Source organism: Malus domestica, chromosome 06, assembly GCF_042453785.1.
Source record: "Malus domestica chromosome 06, GDT2T_hap1".
Classification (NCBI taxonomy): Eukaryota; Viridiplantae; Streptophyta; class Magnoliopsida; order Rosales; family Rosaceae; genus Malus; species Malus domestica.
Window position 1 is genome coordinate 17938646 of NC_091666.1, and position 15986 is coordinate 17954631.

The 15986-nt window shown below is 35.3% G+C and overlaps 1 protein-coding gene and 2 long non-coding RNA genes across 3 annotated transcripts; 2 read left to right on the forward strand and 1 right to left on the reverse strand.

The window, feature by feature from the left end:
* Positions 1 to 4351: 4351 nt before the first annotated feature.
* LOC103409125 (uncharacterized) lies at positions 4352 to 6663 on the forward strand. Its single transcript, XR_525088.4, has 2 exons — positions 4352 to 4659; positions 6167 to 6663. It is a non-coding gene; the product is annotated as an uncharacterized lncRNA (long non-coding RNA).
* A 480-nt stretch (positions 6664 to 7143) lies between these two features.
* LOC139197034 (uncharacterized) lies at positions 7144 to 7550 on the reverse strand. The gene is made up of 2 exons (XR_011581998.1): positions 7411 to 7550; positions 7144 to 7322 (listed from the first exon to the last, which is right to left on the reverse strand). It is a non-coding gene; the product is annotated as an uncharacterized lncRNA (long non-coding RNA).
* A 393-nt stretch (positions 7551 to 7943) lies between these two features.
* LOC103424456 (elicitor-responsive protein 3-like) lies at positions 7944 to 10063 on the forward strand. The gene is made up of 5 exons (XM_008362540.3): positions 7944 to 8151; positions 8241 to 8306; positions 9069 to 9195; positions 9436 to 9562; positions 9785 to 10063. Exons 1-5 carry the CDS (start codon positions 8085 to 8087, stop codon positions 9839 to 9841), a joined length of 444 nt encoding a protein of 147 aa, XP_008360762.1. The 5' UTR covers positions 7944 to 8084; the 3' UTR covers positions 9842 to 10063.
* The last annotated feature ends 5923 nt before the right edge of the window (positions 10064 to 15986 follow it).

Consider the following 15986-nt stretch of genomic DNA (forward strand, 5'->3'; position numbering starts at 1 on the left):
ACAACAAGACCCTTCTCTCCCTCCCCCGTGCCTCTCTCTCCTCCCTCACGGCTTTCTCTCTCTCTTCCTCTGGAATGGTACGGACAAGGGCCAATGCCCTCGAATCTTCACAGATCGACGTCAAAAAGGTAAGTTTGTGAATCCTTGCAAGCTTGTGAGTTCATTGGTATAATTTTTAGAACTTGGAACCCTCGATATCACGTGAAATCCGAAACCCGTTTTGAGATCATTGTTCATGCACACGTGAATTGTTGAGTTTCAGGGAATTTTGAGCTTATAGTGAGCTTAGTGAGGTCCTAAGAAAGCTCAGAGTGCTTAGTTTGAAGGTTTTGGACGTCGGGATCACAGAGTTCAAAGTTGGCCGGTTTTTCTTGGAATTTTTCCGGTGAGATTTAGTTGTTTTTAGAGCCTTAAATTAGTCCAATGTGATTCTACATGTTGAGGGCTTCAAATTGATATAAAATATGAAGAAAACGGTTGAGAAACGACGGAGAACAAAGAGATTGAAAAATCTCCAGTTTTCCGGCCACCGGAAAACTCAGTCCGACGAGCTCGAGGAAGAAGACGCGTGTGGGGGCGCGTGAACTCGTGCCCTTCCCAGTGCATGGGGGTGCGTGCCACTTCAAAAAAAAATTTCTAAAAATTTCTCGACGTCCGTGACGTCGAGTAGGTCGATGTGGTATATTCATATACCCAAATTGAGCACCTATGAGAAGTTATTTCGAATTGTTGGTTATGTGTATGAAATTAATGTTTTTATAGTTGTTTCGCATATAGGTGACACCTATCCCTAGGACGAGCGCATCCAGGGACATCACGGGGGTTACGACCCATCAACTTACCAGTGAGTGGGTGAAGGATGATTTTGTGAAAACATGTTCATTTGAATAACATCTATAGCATGCATTTAACAATTAAAAGGCGGAATCATGCTTGCATGCATTCAAAAACAAAACATTAACCATGAAATTCAAAGCCTAGTAGATTGGTTAACCAAGACTCAACTCAAATCAAAGTGAGTTGAGAAATTTATACCTTTGTAGATTCCTCATTGCATAAGCAAAGGCTAATCACCCAAGGAGAGGGCCTTCATTCCTTGCTTCTTAGATCCATGGATTTGGATGGAAGAATATGGTTCTCCAAGTTCCCAAAATTGAGAACCTCTAAGTCTCCACACCAAGGTTAGATTTAAGTAGAAATGAGTGACCTTGGAGGAGTAGAATTGCTAGATACACCCTCCAAGGGGGCCGGCCTCCTAGAGAGAAAAGGAGAGACATGTTCTCTCCAATTTTCTCCAAAAGAACCCTTAATGAATTTTAGGCTATAAAGTTCTTTATATAGTCACTTCTTTAAATGACCTAAAGAACCAAAAACCCTAATTCAACACACATGGCCGGCCACATAAGGGATTTGGGCTTTTGGGCCTTTGTGAATCTTTATTCATTAAATTGTCATACAACTTAAGTCAATGGGCTTGACGTTCGAAGCCCATTGGGCCTTAAGGTCCAAAACTATCCCGAGGTCTTTAACGAACTTATTCGTTTGATTAATTAACATATTAATTAATCCTTGCCATAAATAATTAAACCATTTAATTATTCTTACTCATCTCCATTGTTTCTTCAATCTCCAGCTTACACGGTGTACGATCCATTAGGTTCATTTTAGCGAGGCAGTGGGCGATTAGAACTCTTTAAAATCGATTGTGAACTGAAACTTACTTTCAATTCTCCCTTTAGTGTTTTTACACGTTTAGGGCTTCCACAAACCAAGAGTGACACCTAGCAGCATATCATGGTTACCCAAGCTAATCAGAAGAGGTAGAGAACCTATTCAGTTTAGGATTACAAATGCAATAGGGTCTTTCTCTAATACAATACTCTTGACCACATTGTTTGGTTTGATAGTTTATTCATGTCTACTATCCAATGTGATTCGTGTGCTTATATGATTACCTTGAATGTGATTTGGAACGACTTTCCTAAATCTCATTCATACTCTGGCCAGAGATTCTAAATCATATCATAGAGTATTCTCCCCCAAACGGTTTGAAGGTTAGAGATCCCTTGTTGCGCATTCACTTGCCTCTATGGCTAAGTGCCTTAACCCCAACGATGTCGTGGACACCCTCCTTTTGGAGTGACTTTTGACATAATCAAAGATGAAGGACTTAACCACAAGACAACTGTGATGCCTCAGGTCAAATGACTACTTTGCATTATCCCAACCATGAGTTCTCATGTGACATGAATATGAGAACTCTTCGTTGATCGTGTTCAGTGAACTCATTCTCTATTGAGCACCTACGTACTTGTCTTGATGTCACACACACCAATGACTCGAGACTAGTCACTCTCCCTGAGAGAAGACACAGCACGTACTGATCTTAACGGACTGTCAATGCCCAATTGGCAATCCTATGATCAGGAACGTTTAGGATGTGTCTACGAAAGAATGGTCTCATGAATCTAACTTCTTTAGATTGCATTCTCCCAATCACATATTCCTTGGACTTATCGTTTAAGCATATAACATTTATATGAGACGGCTCAAACAATAATCTTTGCCCTTGATATTAAACTATATTAGTTTAACATGTGAAATGTCCGTAAAGTATCATCATATGATTGGTTTTAGGGCACATTTCCAACAGTGGGCAGTTTTGTTTTTAGTATATACCTATATACTATTAATTTACCCAGAAATTGGATTTATATGATAGTATGTTTTCAATTGCCATGCATGCATATTATGAATTACATGGATTGATATGAATGCATATATAGATGTGAATTGGTGCTGTGGATGCATATGTGAGTATCAGGTGAGTTTTATGTTACTTATGTGAATCATTGATGATGCGAATTGTGTGGAGAGCTCATAACCTGCACCCCTGGTGTTAGTGCTTATATTATTCACCGCACCGCACGCTCACCTTGGATCCAAGTAGGTGCATGTTGTACAGACCATGAGAGGGTTCCGACATACTAGTCGTACAGACCGCTAGAGGTGGTTCCGACTAGTAGGTGACCTTAGATTACGCTCGCAGATGATTGATGAGAAAAGCACTAGAGCGTATCATTACACCCTTCTCGTCGTACAGACTACTTCAGGTAGTTCCGACTTATGTGCAGAGTAGTGCTGTACAGGTCACCGTGGTGACTCCGGCTGGGTTGGATATTGAGCTATGGAATTAACCGTACAGGACCAACTGCAGGGTCTCCAATTAATTCATTATGTCACCTGTTATTTTGATGCATCTATGTTTTGTTATTGACATTTATGGCATGGCATATTCCTGAATTTGTGATAGATTGGTGACTTGTGATGTATGAGGTTTTATATGCTATTACGTTATTTTCTGGGAAAATATACAGGTTTTATAGTGAGGGGTTAGAAATGTTTTTATTGAAATGTTTTGGGAAACTTTGGTTTTACTGACCCATTCAATTTTGTTTTTGCGCCCCTCCAAGTTCTAGTTAGCAGTTGGTGACTCACGAGGTTTTCTTCGGCGTTCTGACAGACTTCTTGCATGTAGGACTCACCTGCGGGTGTTGTACTTTAATTATAGTCCTACTTGACTGCACCTAGTTTTCTTTATGCTCTGAACTGGTGTACTGCACAATTATATTCACTCTAGCATGCTAGTTGGTAATTACTGCTAGTAGTTAGTTTTTATTCCTTCGTATTTTTCATATCCCTTGCTTCCGCACCGCACTTTTGGTTACGTCACACTCACGCGACGGCCAACACGCCTTGATTCTAGGATTGGGGTGTGTCAAGTGTAAATATTTTAAATTGAAGATCAAATTGGTTTATTGTATTCATATAGGATCAAGGAGTGTAGTTGTAAAAAATCATTAAAATCGAAGTTAAAATAACCGTTAAATTGTGATTTTTTGTTTATAACCGTCGAAAAGGTTTGTCCCGTTACTTGATATTTGAATGTTTGTTTTCTTCGAATTTTGGCGTACACGATCTCGAAGTATATATACAAACAAGTTTGGCGGTTGGATCGTTGAAACTAATTTCGTACGATGCGTATCCCATCAAGTTCAATGGTATATATATTTATTAAGTAGCTTTAAATTTATTATTGTGGTTTGAATTGGGTTTTTGTTAGAAAATATATTATTGTGGGTTTTATGTAAAAAAATTTGAATTTGAAGGAAGTAAAATCATATTTTCAATAAATTTTATAAATATTTTAAAAAATATATATATAGCTTGCGCGACGCCACAATGGGATCGTTGCACAAAACCACATTGCGTGACGCCATAATGTATACCTGCGTCGCGCAAGTTCTCAAAATTTGGTGATGCAATTGTAGTTAATAGGCGTTTTTTTTTTAATTTTCCTAAATTTGGACAAACTTTTCCCCCACAGCCGGTCTCTCTCTTCCTTCTCGCTCATCTCGCCCCCTCTCACCCTGTAGCCTTCCTCCGGTCTCTCTTCCCTCTCTCTCACTCGATCTCTCTCTTCCTTCTCGCTCATCTTGCCCTCTCTCTCATTCCATAGCCTTCCTCCTTATCATTCATCCTCATCCTCTTGACGAGGAAGGTGGTGAAGATGCAGTGCAAGATTGAGGAGGTGGAGCCTGGAAAGTTCGTCAGGAAGTGCGAGAAGACCGAGTAGCTTCTCAGAGACTGCGCCGGTTGGTAAATCCCAATCTCTCTCATTCTCTCTATCGATTTTGTCCATTTCCCTAAAACCCAATGGCAAATTGGGAATATTTTATCTAGGGTTTCTGTGAATTATTGGAAATTGCCTGATGGTGTCACTTTGATTTTGTCATATCGTTTTGAAATTGGCCTGTGATGTTTTGATATTGTATTGTTATTGAAATTGGCTTGTGATGTTTTGATGTTTTGATGTTTTGAGAGCTCTGTTTTTCGGGCTTGTTGATGCCAACTTAACACTCTGAGCCTTTTTTTCTTTTTTACATAATTTCTGAATTTTTGTGTTGATTTGGGTTTTTAAACGATTGGGTGATTGGAAAGGCAACAAATTAGAGTCTCTGATTCGCTTGTTTTGATAGCGTAATTAGTGTTGTACGTTGCCGATAAGAAGATGGGAACAAAGATTATGGCATTTGCCTTTTACTTGCAAAAGGTTTATGCATTCAGATGTTCCCACATCCGAATTAAAAATTCAAGTTAATTGCATTTGTGTAATTTAATTGGGGCTTGGAAAGGCAGCAAATTAGAGTCTCTGATGTTATAAATGCAGTCGAGCTTTCAGTGCTGTAGGAAATGTTGTTATCTCAGATGGTACGGACAATACAATATTTATGTGAATTGTTAATTTGGGCATTTTTATGCTATATGTTCCTTGATAAATTGTTTGAGATTAATTTGAACGATGCCCCGAAAACATCAACAAGTATGTGTGTAGAATTGGTTTGGCAACTGGTAAAACGTTTTATGCTTGTGTGAAAAAAATGACATTAACATTAGAGCTGAACACTATAATTGTTCGGTATAGATTTTCAATTCCCAGCCAGCCAGCAGGTATTGACCCAGGTTAGCATATTGCTCGAGGACTTGGTTTTATTCCTTCACTATTTTCTTCTTTGAATGTCCTCAATTTTTTTCTTTCTAAATATAATATTATGTGTGTCATTTTCTTGTTAGAATTTACAGTATTTGACTCAAATGCTTGGAGGAAATGTATAGAAAATGTTTACCTACTGGATACACATAGGCATACCCCAAATTCCATTTTGTTTTATCAGTCGAGCATTTCCTTGTCCACATTTACAGTCAGATGAACATTTCACTTGATTAAACATGGTGTGTTCATTGGTAATGAAAATAAACTAGATGTTTGTTCTCACTTTGATATTGGGCTGTAATTTTCGAGATAGTTCCATAGCTGCCCTGATTTAGTTAGGTTATATACTTTCTCGCTTAATACTTTTATACCTATGCATTCCATTCCTTAATCTTGTGAGGATGACTACACAAGCATTTGAAGTGTGACACCTTTAAATCATGACTTAATTATAAAGCAGAAGCTGTGCAAATTGAAAATTATTGGTTTATTACATTCTGGTATGTATTTTCTTCTTGAAAGTTTGAAACACTTAGGAAATGTTTAAGATATAGATATAGAACGCCATTAATGTTGTATGATCTATGTGGAGGCTACTTCTTGTTGTTGTAGCTGCTTCACCTTTGCAATGTATTCAGCCATTGCTTCTTCTTTGTTCTATGGTGGAAAAGCGCACTGTTGTACCCGAGGATGCAGGTCTTCAGATCGTGACTGAGATCCTGGATCAAAAGTTTAGTCGTCATCATGGCAAGGTTGTTCGGTGTATGGGGAAGGCGGGGGTTCGTGAGACAAGTGCCTCATCTTCCAGATCATCCACAGGAAAGGTCAATGCCTTGAAGGAGGAAGTGACAACCCTAAAAGGTTAGCTTGCATCCCAGAACGAGAAGATGAGTATGATTGTACGAGCCATACAGATGACCGGCCTCCAAATCTCGCTACCAGTACCTGATCTTGCTACTATACCTTCGACCTCCGAGCTACTTCACCCTGCCGATACCCAGTAGCCACTTCACCTAGAAGACTATTTGTAGTTTTTTCTTTTTTTTTATTCAGACATCTTGTATGTACATTTTCATATATTTTATAATTAAATACTTTTCTTTGGTTAATTAATTATTGTTTAGAATTTAATTACAATATTATTAAAAATTTAAGAAAATAATATTTTTGACCAAAACCAAAAAGTGATCTAATTCACTTTGCGCGACGAAGGGATTACATGCGTCGCGCAAAGTGGCTTTGCGCGACGCATGTAACCCCTTCGTCGCGCAAAGCCTTCTGTCACTGCCTTGTCGCGACGGTTTTTGCGCGACGAAGGTGACTTTGCGGGACGAAAGACCTGCGTCGCGCAAAGTGTTTTTTGTACTAGTGCAAGATCCCACAACTTTATTGTTGACATTCCTTTTTCTTACTTTCTTCATCCAACCTTTACACAACAGAGATTGCCTTAAGTAAGATAATTGTGCATTCCGTGTGCATTTCGTGTACAATTTCTTACATATTGTACTAAGACTTCTAATTCACAAACTTTTTCAAACAAACAATGATTCAAGATTGAATTCACAAACATTTGCAAGTTCATAACAAAATTAACAAATATTGTGCATCAATTAAAAAGCAAAACTCTAAGATTGAAACCCAAAAATTGAAACCCAGAAATCTAAAATAACAAAACCCACAAACAAATAAAGATTTCCATAACACATATCGAGCCCTCTCTTCCCCATCCCTCTTTTGTTTGACTTCTGATCTCTGCAAATCCAAAAAACTAAATTGAACAAACAAGATATTAGTTGCAGAAATGGAAACAATGACCAAGTTAGAGAGAGAAATAGATGAGAGAGAGACAGACGAACCTGATGGCAGTGGAAATATGTTGCCGAAGCTTCACTGGCTGGAAAGAATGAAACTTTTCAGCCAAAATGCAAAATTTGGTACAAAAACCATATCTTTAAGGATGGAACATTGATGCAAACAAGAAACCATCACTTCGAAGCTTTACTCTTGACTTCTCTCCAACAAAAAAGAACAGTGATGAAATGAGCTGAGGATTTTTAGTATTTATATGTAGGCATTTTAGTAATTCGTTTTTGTGCATGGTGGCATGTCTTGTGCATGGCCGGTTTATCCTATTTCTGTCCCAAGATTAAGAAATTGTCCTATTTTAGGATATTTCCCTATATTTTTTTTTGTTACAGTAGTGGATGAGATCGAAAGTTATAAAAATGCTAGCCGTACATATTTTTCCTAAGGACTAGCTCCACATGCTTCCCTTTGATTTGGCCTTCACGGCTACAAATCAACCATACATGCTCTTTGTACGGTCAGTCATGTTTCATTTTGGATTCTCTAACTAGACGCCAAATATGTATATAATCTCTGGCATGTAATGTAATAAAAAGACAGATCCAAAGAAGAAAAAACAGGGTCATAACTCGATCGATCGGTAAACTCACATCACAGCTCTCTCTCTCTCTCTCTCTCTCTCTCTAGGGATTAATTTGTACGTACCGTACGTTCTTTCTGAAAAATGGCGCCTCGAGGAACCCTAGAAGTTCAACTTGTTGGTGCTAAGGATCTGAAAAATATGGACGTCGGTAATTAAGTTCTCTCTTTTTGCATATGGCTCTTCAGTTTGTCTTCCGGCTTCGAATTTGTTTCTAACACCTAATATTATTGCATGTAGGGATGATGGATCCTTATTGCGTAATCACCTACAAAGATCAGCAGAAGAAGAGCGGCGTAGCACGCGGTCAGTTTTCTAGTCTACCTCAACTTTTTATGTAATGCTATTAGGATACATTAAACTAATATTTATCGCTAACATGTTAGTACTACGGTCAAGTGGTATTCTCCTTCACTTGTAAGTGAGAGGTTTTAAATTTGATTTTCGCCAAATACGAATTTGAACCATGTTAGTGCTAGCCCTTTATGAGGCTTAACCCACTCCCAGGTTCTCTTAGTGTAGATAATATCATTCGTTCCAATAAAAAAAAATTATCGCTAACATATTCACTAGCACAATGGATTTCACATACATTAATAAGACCCACTTCTTTTATATTATTATATAGGTAATGCTAGGATGACTAAATTTTTAAACCAAATTTGCAAATCAAATAACGTGTCACCAATAAGAAATAAGCACGTTAATCAACACATAAGTAATAATCTAATCATCAACAACAACATTATTTGGTTTGCAAATTTGGTTTATAAAATTTGGTCTCCCTAACATTCCTTATTATATTATTATTATTATTACTATTTTATACTATACTCTTACATGCATTATTAATAATGAGTAATGCGCTATTCCGAAGCACAAAACTAACACAATTATTGATACATTTTCTAGTAGAGTTGCGAATTCCACCATAGTGAGTGACAAATTAATTTTACAGGAAGCTGAGCAAAATGATATTGAAAACAGAAAAAGAATAATATGTTACGTCGAATCATTAATGGCATATATCAGCAAATTTAATAAGAAAAAGAAAAAATGACGGTGCAGGTCAGGGGTCTATGCCGGACTGGAACGAAACTCTGCTATTCACCATTGCTGGTGGTGAAGATGATCTCAGGATAAAAATATATGACCAGGACAGTGGTTCCCTTGATGATTACGTAGGAGAATTAAAGTAAGTACTTTGCAATCACCATGCATGCAGTATTCTGCAAAATTTGCATAATGTAACTGTTAAATTACGCTTTGCAGCTTGAATGTTAGGTTTAAGGTAGGCTTGGAGAACTAAACAGTAATTCGGATCATTAAAATACAATGCGTATAGGAAGTCCAGCAAAATATCTTACGAATAAGCTTGTCGATAGAGAGGTTGATAAAGAACCAAAACTTATTCTAAAACTTAATGTCGATACAGAATTCCGCTAGATGCAATAGTAACCGACACTGGGTGCGAGGGGAGAATGCCACCAACGCCATACGAGGTAATGAGGAATGACGAAGTCAAAGGAGAGATTACCATTGGCCTCTTTTTCAATCCTGAGGTATTAATTCTTTCTCTTCCACTTAACAATACGTGTGTATGCATGAATATATATATATATATATAATATGCTAAAAGCTGAACTAATATAACACTGATTTTTCCTCCATTTGCTTCAGATATCTGTATTTTGTTAACGACAATAATATATATTTTAAGACAATAATATTAATTGCATATATATATATATATAATATAATATAATATTTTCGTTTTTTCCTAGCCTGGCCATGAAAGCCGTGGTGATTGCTGTGATGACGAGGAAGAAGAAGAAGATTGACATGGTGGATGCCTGAAGGATGTACTTTTTCTCGACGCCACAACTTTATATGTTATATGGAAATGTAGCCTTTTTTTATCTTTTTAACTTGCTATGAAGAATAATACGCACGTTAATCTCTGGTTTTGGAGATTTCAGTGTTAGCAATGGAACGCATTGTAATAATAAAATTATGAGAGACTTCGAATGCAGTCCTTAGTTATGAATATTCTTTGATTGAAACTTTGTTAGTTTTTAATTTTTGATCGAGGTCTCTGAAATTAATATGATAATTTATTTCTATGTACGTTACTATATTTTTTAAATTAAAAATTAGAAATTTTAGTTGTTTATATAAATGAGATTTTAAATAAAAAAAACCATAATTTGTGGGATTAAAAATATTAAAATATAAATATACTATTGTGTGTGTGTGTGTGTGTGTGTGTGTGTATAAACATGGGTACATTCATCAAAATTAAACAAAAAATTTATTGTATCAAAACATGGGTACATTCTTCAAAACCACAAAAAAAAAAAAGAAGATATTAGGCTTAATAACATTAGTAAATTTCTTCTATTAAACTTGACATAGATACATTTTAAAATCAAAGAAAAAAGAATGTACCCATATAAGTTTAAAAATGGATTAGAAAAAAATTGAATAGATTTTCTATTAAAGAAAAAAGGGTACCTTTTACATATAACAAATTGGTATATTTAAGAATGAGTACATTTTAAGGTTAAAAAGTTATACATGAATGGGTACATATAATTAACATGGGTACATTTAGCAAAATAAAAAGTACAAATACAAAAAAATATATGGGTGCAAATACAAATAAACTTTAAAAAATATGGACACAAAAAGAAATTAATATATGGGTACAAATTAAAACTGAAAAGAAAATTGGTACAAGTTAAAAAAGAATTACAAATTAAAAATGGGTACAAACTAAAACTAAAAATGTATGATAAAAAATTTAGTCATAAATATAAATATACTAATTGTAACATTTTAAACATTAAATGAATATATTTAGAAATAAACAAATATTTAATTATTGAAATAATTAATGATGTTATTAATACCCAAGGACCTTGATTAAAAATTAAAAAGGAATATGATTTCAATCAATGGAGTAGTAAAATGAAGGATGAGAACCTAATTTCTCCTAAAATTATACTTGTTTTTGACGTTTAGTTTCTGTAATGTTGATTCAAATATTCCTAAACCAATAGCAAACAACTACCACTACGGTTTAATGATATTATTTAGCTATTTGTAAACAAATAATCTTAAGTTCAAGTCTCATGAATTAAAAAAAAAATATATCTTATAAATGACTAGTTTAAAATTAAATATTGCATACCCATTATGAGACTTAACTCAACCACAGACTACCAGTGGGTTGGTCCAAAGCCTCCCATCAATGTTATAGCCCAAACTGTCCAAAATCCAAACTAATTTGATTTTGTTAGTGGGTCATAAAATGTAGATAGTGCATTTGGTAAATAGTAAGCACATTATTCCTATACTAAAACCCCAAAACATCGCTACTGTTCACGGACAGTGCGCGGACGAAAATGCCCTCATTTTGGTGTTGTTGTCCCGTTTGGTTTAGTTTTTGTATAGTGAAATTACACCAGTGCCCTTTATTTGGTTGCATTTGATAGAATTGGAGTTTGTTTCAGTTTTATTAGTGGTTGTATTTGTTTTTGCTATAGTTGAAGCATAGTTTTGTCAAACCCATGTGTTGGTCATCCTGTGGTACTTTGTTTGGGTTTTATTTTCTCCCGTTTTGTTTCCTCTCATTTCCATCTTTGCTTTGCGGTCGCTCTCAGAGCTTAAATCCTTTTTGCCTCAAAATTTTCTACTTCGAGCCGTCGCAAATTTTCGTCCTGTTGCTTTCAGTCAATGCTTTGTGCGATTCTGCAACTGCAGTTGCTCGGAAAATACAAAATCAGTGTAAGGTTTTTTTGATTTTTAGTTTGGTTGGAAGAAAGAGTTCTCTTTTATTGTGTCTAAAGATATCAAAAACAAAATCTTTTTCGTTTCCTTAATTTTTAAACCTGGATCATGTTATGGGTTTTGATGAAAGATTAAAATGAGTTTGAGAGTTTTATTTTATTGAAAGAGGCAAGGAGTTATTTTGAAAAATAGAGGTTGAAGGAAAAGAGTATGGATAAAGAGGAACCTCAGTCTGTACCCTTTTTTTGCCCGTTTGTTTCCTTTTTGTCCAGTTTTCCATTTGTTCCCTTTTTGCCATGTATGATTTGTGCTTCAAGTTTTTTGTTTGTTTGATCTCTTATATGAATATGTTTTGTTCTTTGTCTGTAAACGTCGTTATTAAAGTGATTTGTGTATGTGTATGGCGCGGATCCAATGTAATGCTTAGTGGTGCGAGAATTACTTGACACACAAATTAAACCCTCTTTTTGACAATTGTAGTATAGATGTAAGTAGGGTATCGTTCTAGGCCGGGGATTAGGAGGGATTGCTAATCTATTCTAAATTAATTTAAAAATATTAAATAAGACTCAAGGACACAAAACTAGGCTAAAAACTCTAATAACTCGAAACACACTTAGAATGACTCAAAATAATGAAAACAATCAAATTAGACACTAGGAACTGAAATGGACGGAAATTGAACTAAAGACTAACAACAATGAAAACTAACTAAATAATATAATTTAATAATGGGGGGGTTTGGTTTTGACGAGAAGTAAATTAAACTTAAATAAATTACAGAATTGACAAAAGCATGAAATTAAGGTGAAAGGATAGGTGACAGACTAGCTAGAGGGTTCTTCTCCACACATGACACATATGCAACCTAAATTGATTTTCAGTTGTTCTTTCAATAAATTGTGAATGACAATGTTCCAAGTTAATTAGGTCCGCTTAAATTAACTCTTAGATTTCCCTAGATTCATTGGATTGAATGGAATACGCATTACAACCAAATTATTCCTCATCAAAGTCCCTAACTATGGAATACGCATGATAGAGACATTCAACAAAGATCATTAAGTTCAACGGAAATCATAAACATTGACTAGGCATTCATAACTATGGAATACGCATGTTAATCCAGCCTAGAATTCACTTAACACGATTGTGGATAACAACCTTCACTACTTGTGAATATAAATAAGTTCATAACGATTAGGTGAAATTCACTTATATTCTAGCATCAAATTCATGCATGTAAATTAAGTATGCATTCTTAATCGACATACAAAAATAAGTTATCAATCAAGCAGTTAAGCAAATTAAATCACAACTCATAAATCACAACTGAAGGTAATCAATTCATATTACAAATATATTCATGGCTTTGAATTAACCTCTAGCCAAAATAAATTTAGTTACACATTATTATCAAATTAAACCAAAAGTAAAACATGGGTTTGAGAAGATAAAACCAAGAAAAATGGAGTGAAACTTTGCTCTGTGTTGCTCCCGTTTCTGCTGGTATCTCTCACGCTGCCAAAGGCAGCCTTTTCTTTCCGCGCCCTCTCTCCTCTGCCCTCTGACCTGCCTTTCTTTCCTGCGGGCTCTATGCTGCAAGGCAGCTTTCTCCGCACAGTTTTTCTGTCTGTCTCCTCTCTCTCACGCTGCCAAAGGCAGCTTGTATTTTGTTTCTTCCTTTTATTTTCTGCTTCTCCCCCCCCAAGCTTCCCACCTGCCTTCCTGTCTTTATTCTTTCTTTTTCGCACCCCCACCCCGTGCTCTCCCTCCACTCTGGTTTATATTCCATCTTTTATTTTCTTATTCTTTCCACCAGCCTTTGTCTGCCAGTCTGCCATCCACTGCATAATCTTTCCGCACTGCCTCACTCCTCTCTTGTGCCACCATCACCAACATACACCACCACACATGCATCTTTCCTATCCATCTTCAAAGAATACGCAGCACCAACAGCATGTGGAAGTTGTGAGCTGGAAAGCAATATAAATTATTGGTGGTGTGACCTTAATCATTTTAGTGAAACATTTGAAAATGGTCAACATATCAGCCAAAAATAATCTCCTACATAAAATAATTTCTGTTTATTATTTAAAACTCATTTGTGCTATTTTTATTTTCTTTGCATAACAGATCCTATAAACACAAAAATAACGTAAATAGCTAAAAAATATAAGGAACTAACCAAGAAAAGATGAGTGAATTTGAAGTAAAAATATATATAAATATGATCCGATCAAATACCCCCATACTTAGCTTTTGCTAGTCCTCGAGCAAAACAAAGAAAACATGAAAAAGTAATAACATGAAAAACATTAGTTTCCCCCTATGTGACCCTCATAGAATTTCATTCAAGAAAACAAATCATCAAGAACCATAGCTAGCATCAAGGAACTAATCCAAGTTCATCTTCCTAATTCAAATATTAGCAGTAATCTTTGAATCATCATTGAAGTGTAGTGTGTGAGATAGCCATGCTAATGCAATTTCAAAATTTTTATATTTTTAAAATCATCATATGCAAACTAGCAACCTTCTCATGGGATATACACTCAATCACACATGTGTTTAGTTTAAATGTGTTTCGCTCAAAGAATCAAATGTGAAATTTCTACCATAAGCTTGCATAAAGATCTCATCTCCACAATCATAATTGCAAAACTTAAATCAAGAGGACTTTTATTGGATGTAATGAGGTTTAGGGAGAGGGTTATTGAAATGAAAGAATAGGAAAACACAAGTTCCAAGCTACATTGCAAGCAATTCTTTTCTTTAGATTTATAAGAACTCAATCTTTCCAACGATTCTTTTAGCACCTCCAACCAAACCCTTAAACTGAAACTTGAACAACTTTTTATTTTCTTTGTGTCCAATCTTTTTTTTTTTTTTTTTTTTTTTTTTTTTTTTTTTTTTAAGTTATACAAACATGAAATACCCCCACACTTATTCTTTTGCCAAACACCTTCAAAGTACTTCACAAACGTTCCTCATAAGACAATCTCGCATTGCTCACTTGGAAAGGGTAAGGAAAAAAAGTTTCAGGTATAAGGGTAGACATATCTGGTGATAAGAAATAAAAGGTTCAACAAACACGGCTCAAATTGGCAATCTAATGATATCATTTTTTTTTCTTTGGGAAACATGGTTATTTGGGCCATAGTGGTAAACCTAATGCCTCTATCATTTCCAAGTTCATGCAATCAATGACAAACATTTCGAAAGATCGTTACGCAAGTTCTAGAGATGTATCTCACATAAGTTCATCACACATGAAAGAATAGGAGTGTATGAAAAATACACACACTTTCAATAGGCTCAAAAACTCACATAGGATGTATATGGTCACTAAATTCACATATGAAGCTTTAAGTCATGCTTTAGTTTCACATCAACAAGGCTATGTGCATTTGGTTTTTCAAAGATGGTCAAACATGTACAAAACTAACAAGAGAATTAGGAATTCACAAAACACATGTTAACTAAGTTCTTGATGATCATGGTTCAAATTTGATCCAATTATATCATTGGGTCGGGAAACTAACAAAAATCTAATTCAAAACAATAAGGGAAACAAGACAATATTTTTGGATTTTTAAATTTTCCGATTTTTTTTTTTTTTTTTTTTTATAATTTTTTTTTTAAAAAGAAAACAAAACTAATTAAGAAAACAAAAACAACAACACATAAACAAATGAAACCAGTTCGTAGTCGAAGGTACAAAAAATTTCAATTTGGTCATTTTTTTATACTCTTTACCCCCAAACTTAAACTGGACATTGTCCCCAATGTCAGAAAACACTATAATGCAAATAAAAATAAAATAAATAAATAATAAGAAACAAAATAAAGCAATTGGACTGAAAACTTCCCTAGTTTGCAGTAAAACCAAGTGATGACCCCCCAAGCTAAAATTCTGCAATCAACTTCAAGGGTGGAAATAACCAAAAGTTCCTGCAAAGAAAAGAAAGTAACGCAAGAAAATGTAAAAAGCAAACGAAAAATTGAAAATCACGATAAAAGACAATGAATAGAACTAATAAGTGATCATTGGTCGTGCTTGTTGACTTTCCACAGCTTTCCTCTTGAACGGGGTGACACTTAGCTTTTTACTTGCAAGTGATGATTTGATGATATTGTACGGCGAAGCTTTGCTCTTTGGTGATGTTGCAGTTCCTTATTTGTTCTCCAAGC

What these genes read in the sequence shown, in the direction of transcription:
- LOC103424456 (XM_008362540.3), top strand. Translation starts at nt 8,085, where the DNA reads ATGGCGCCTCGAGGAACCCTAGAAGTTCAACTTGTTGGTGCTAAGGAT. An exon ending in GAAGAGCGGCGTAGCACGCG is followed by an intron (nt 8,307 to 9,068) that starts GTCAGTTTTCTA and finishes ATGACGGTGCAG; the next exon opens with GTCAGGGGTCTATGCCGGAC. An exon ending in GATTACGTAGGAGAATTAAA is followed by an intron (nt 9,196 to 9,435) that starts GTAAGTACTTTG and finishes ATGTCGATACAG; the next exon opens with AATTCCGCTAGATGCAATAG.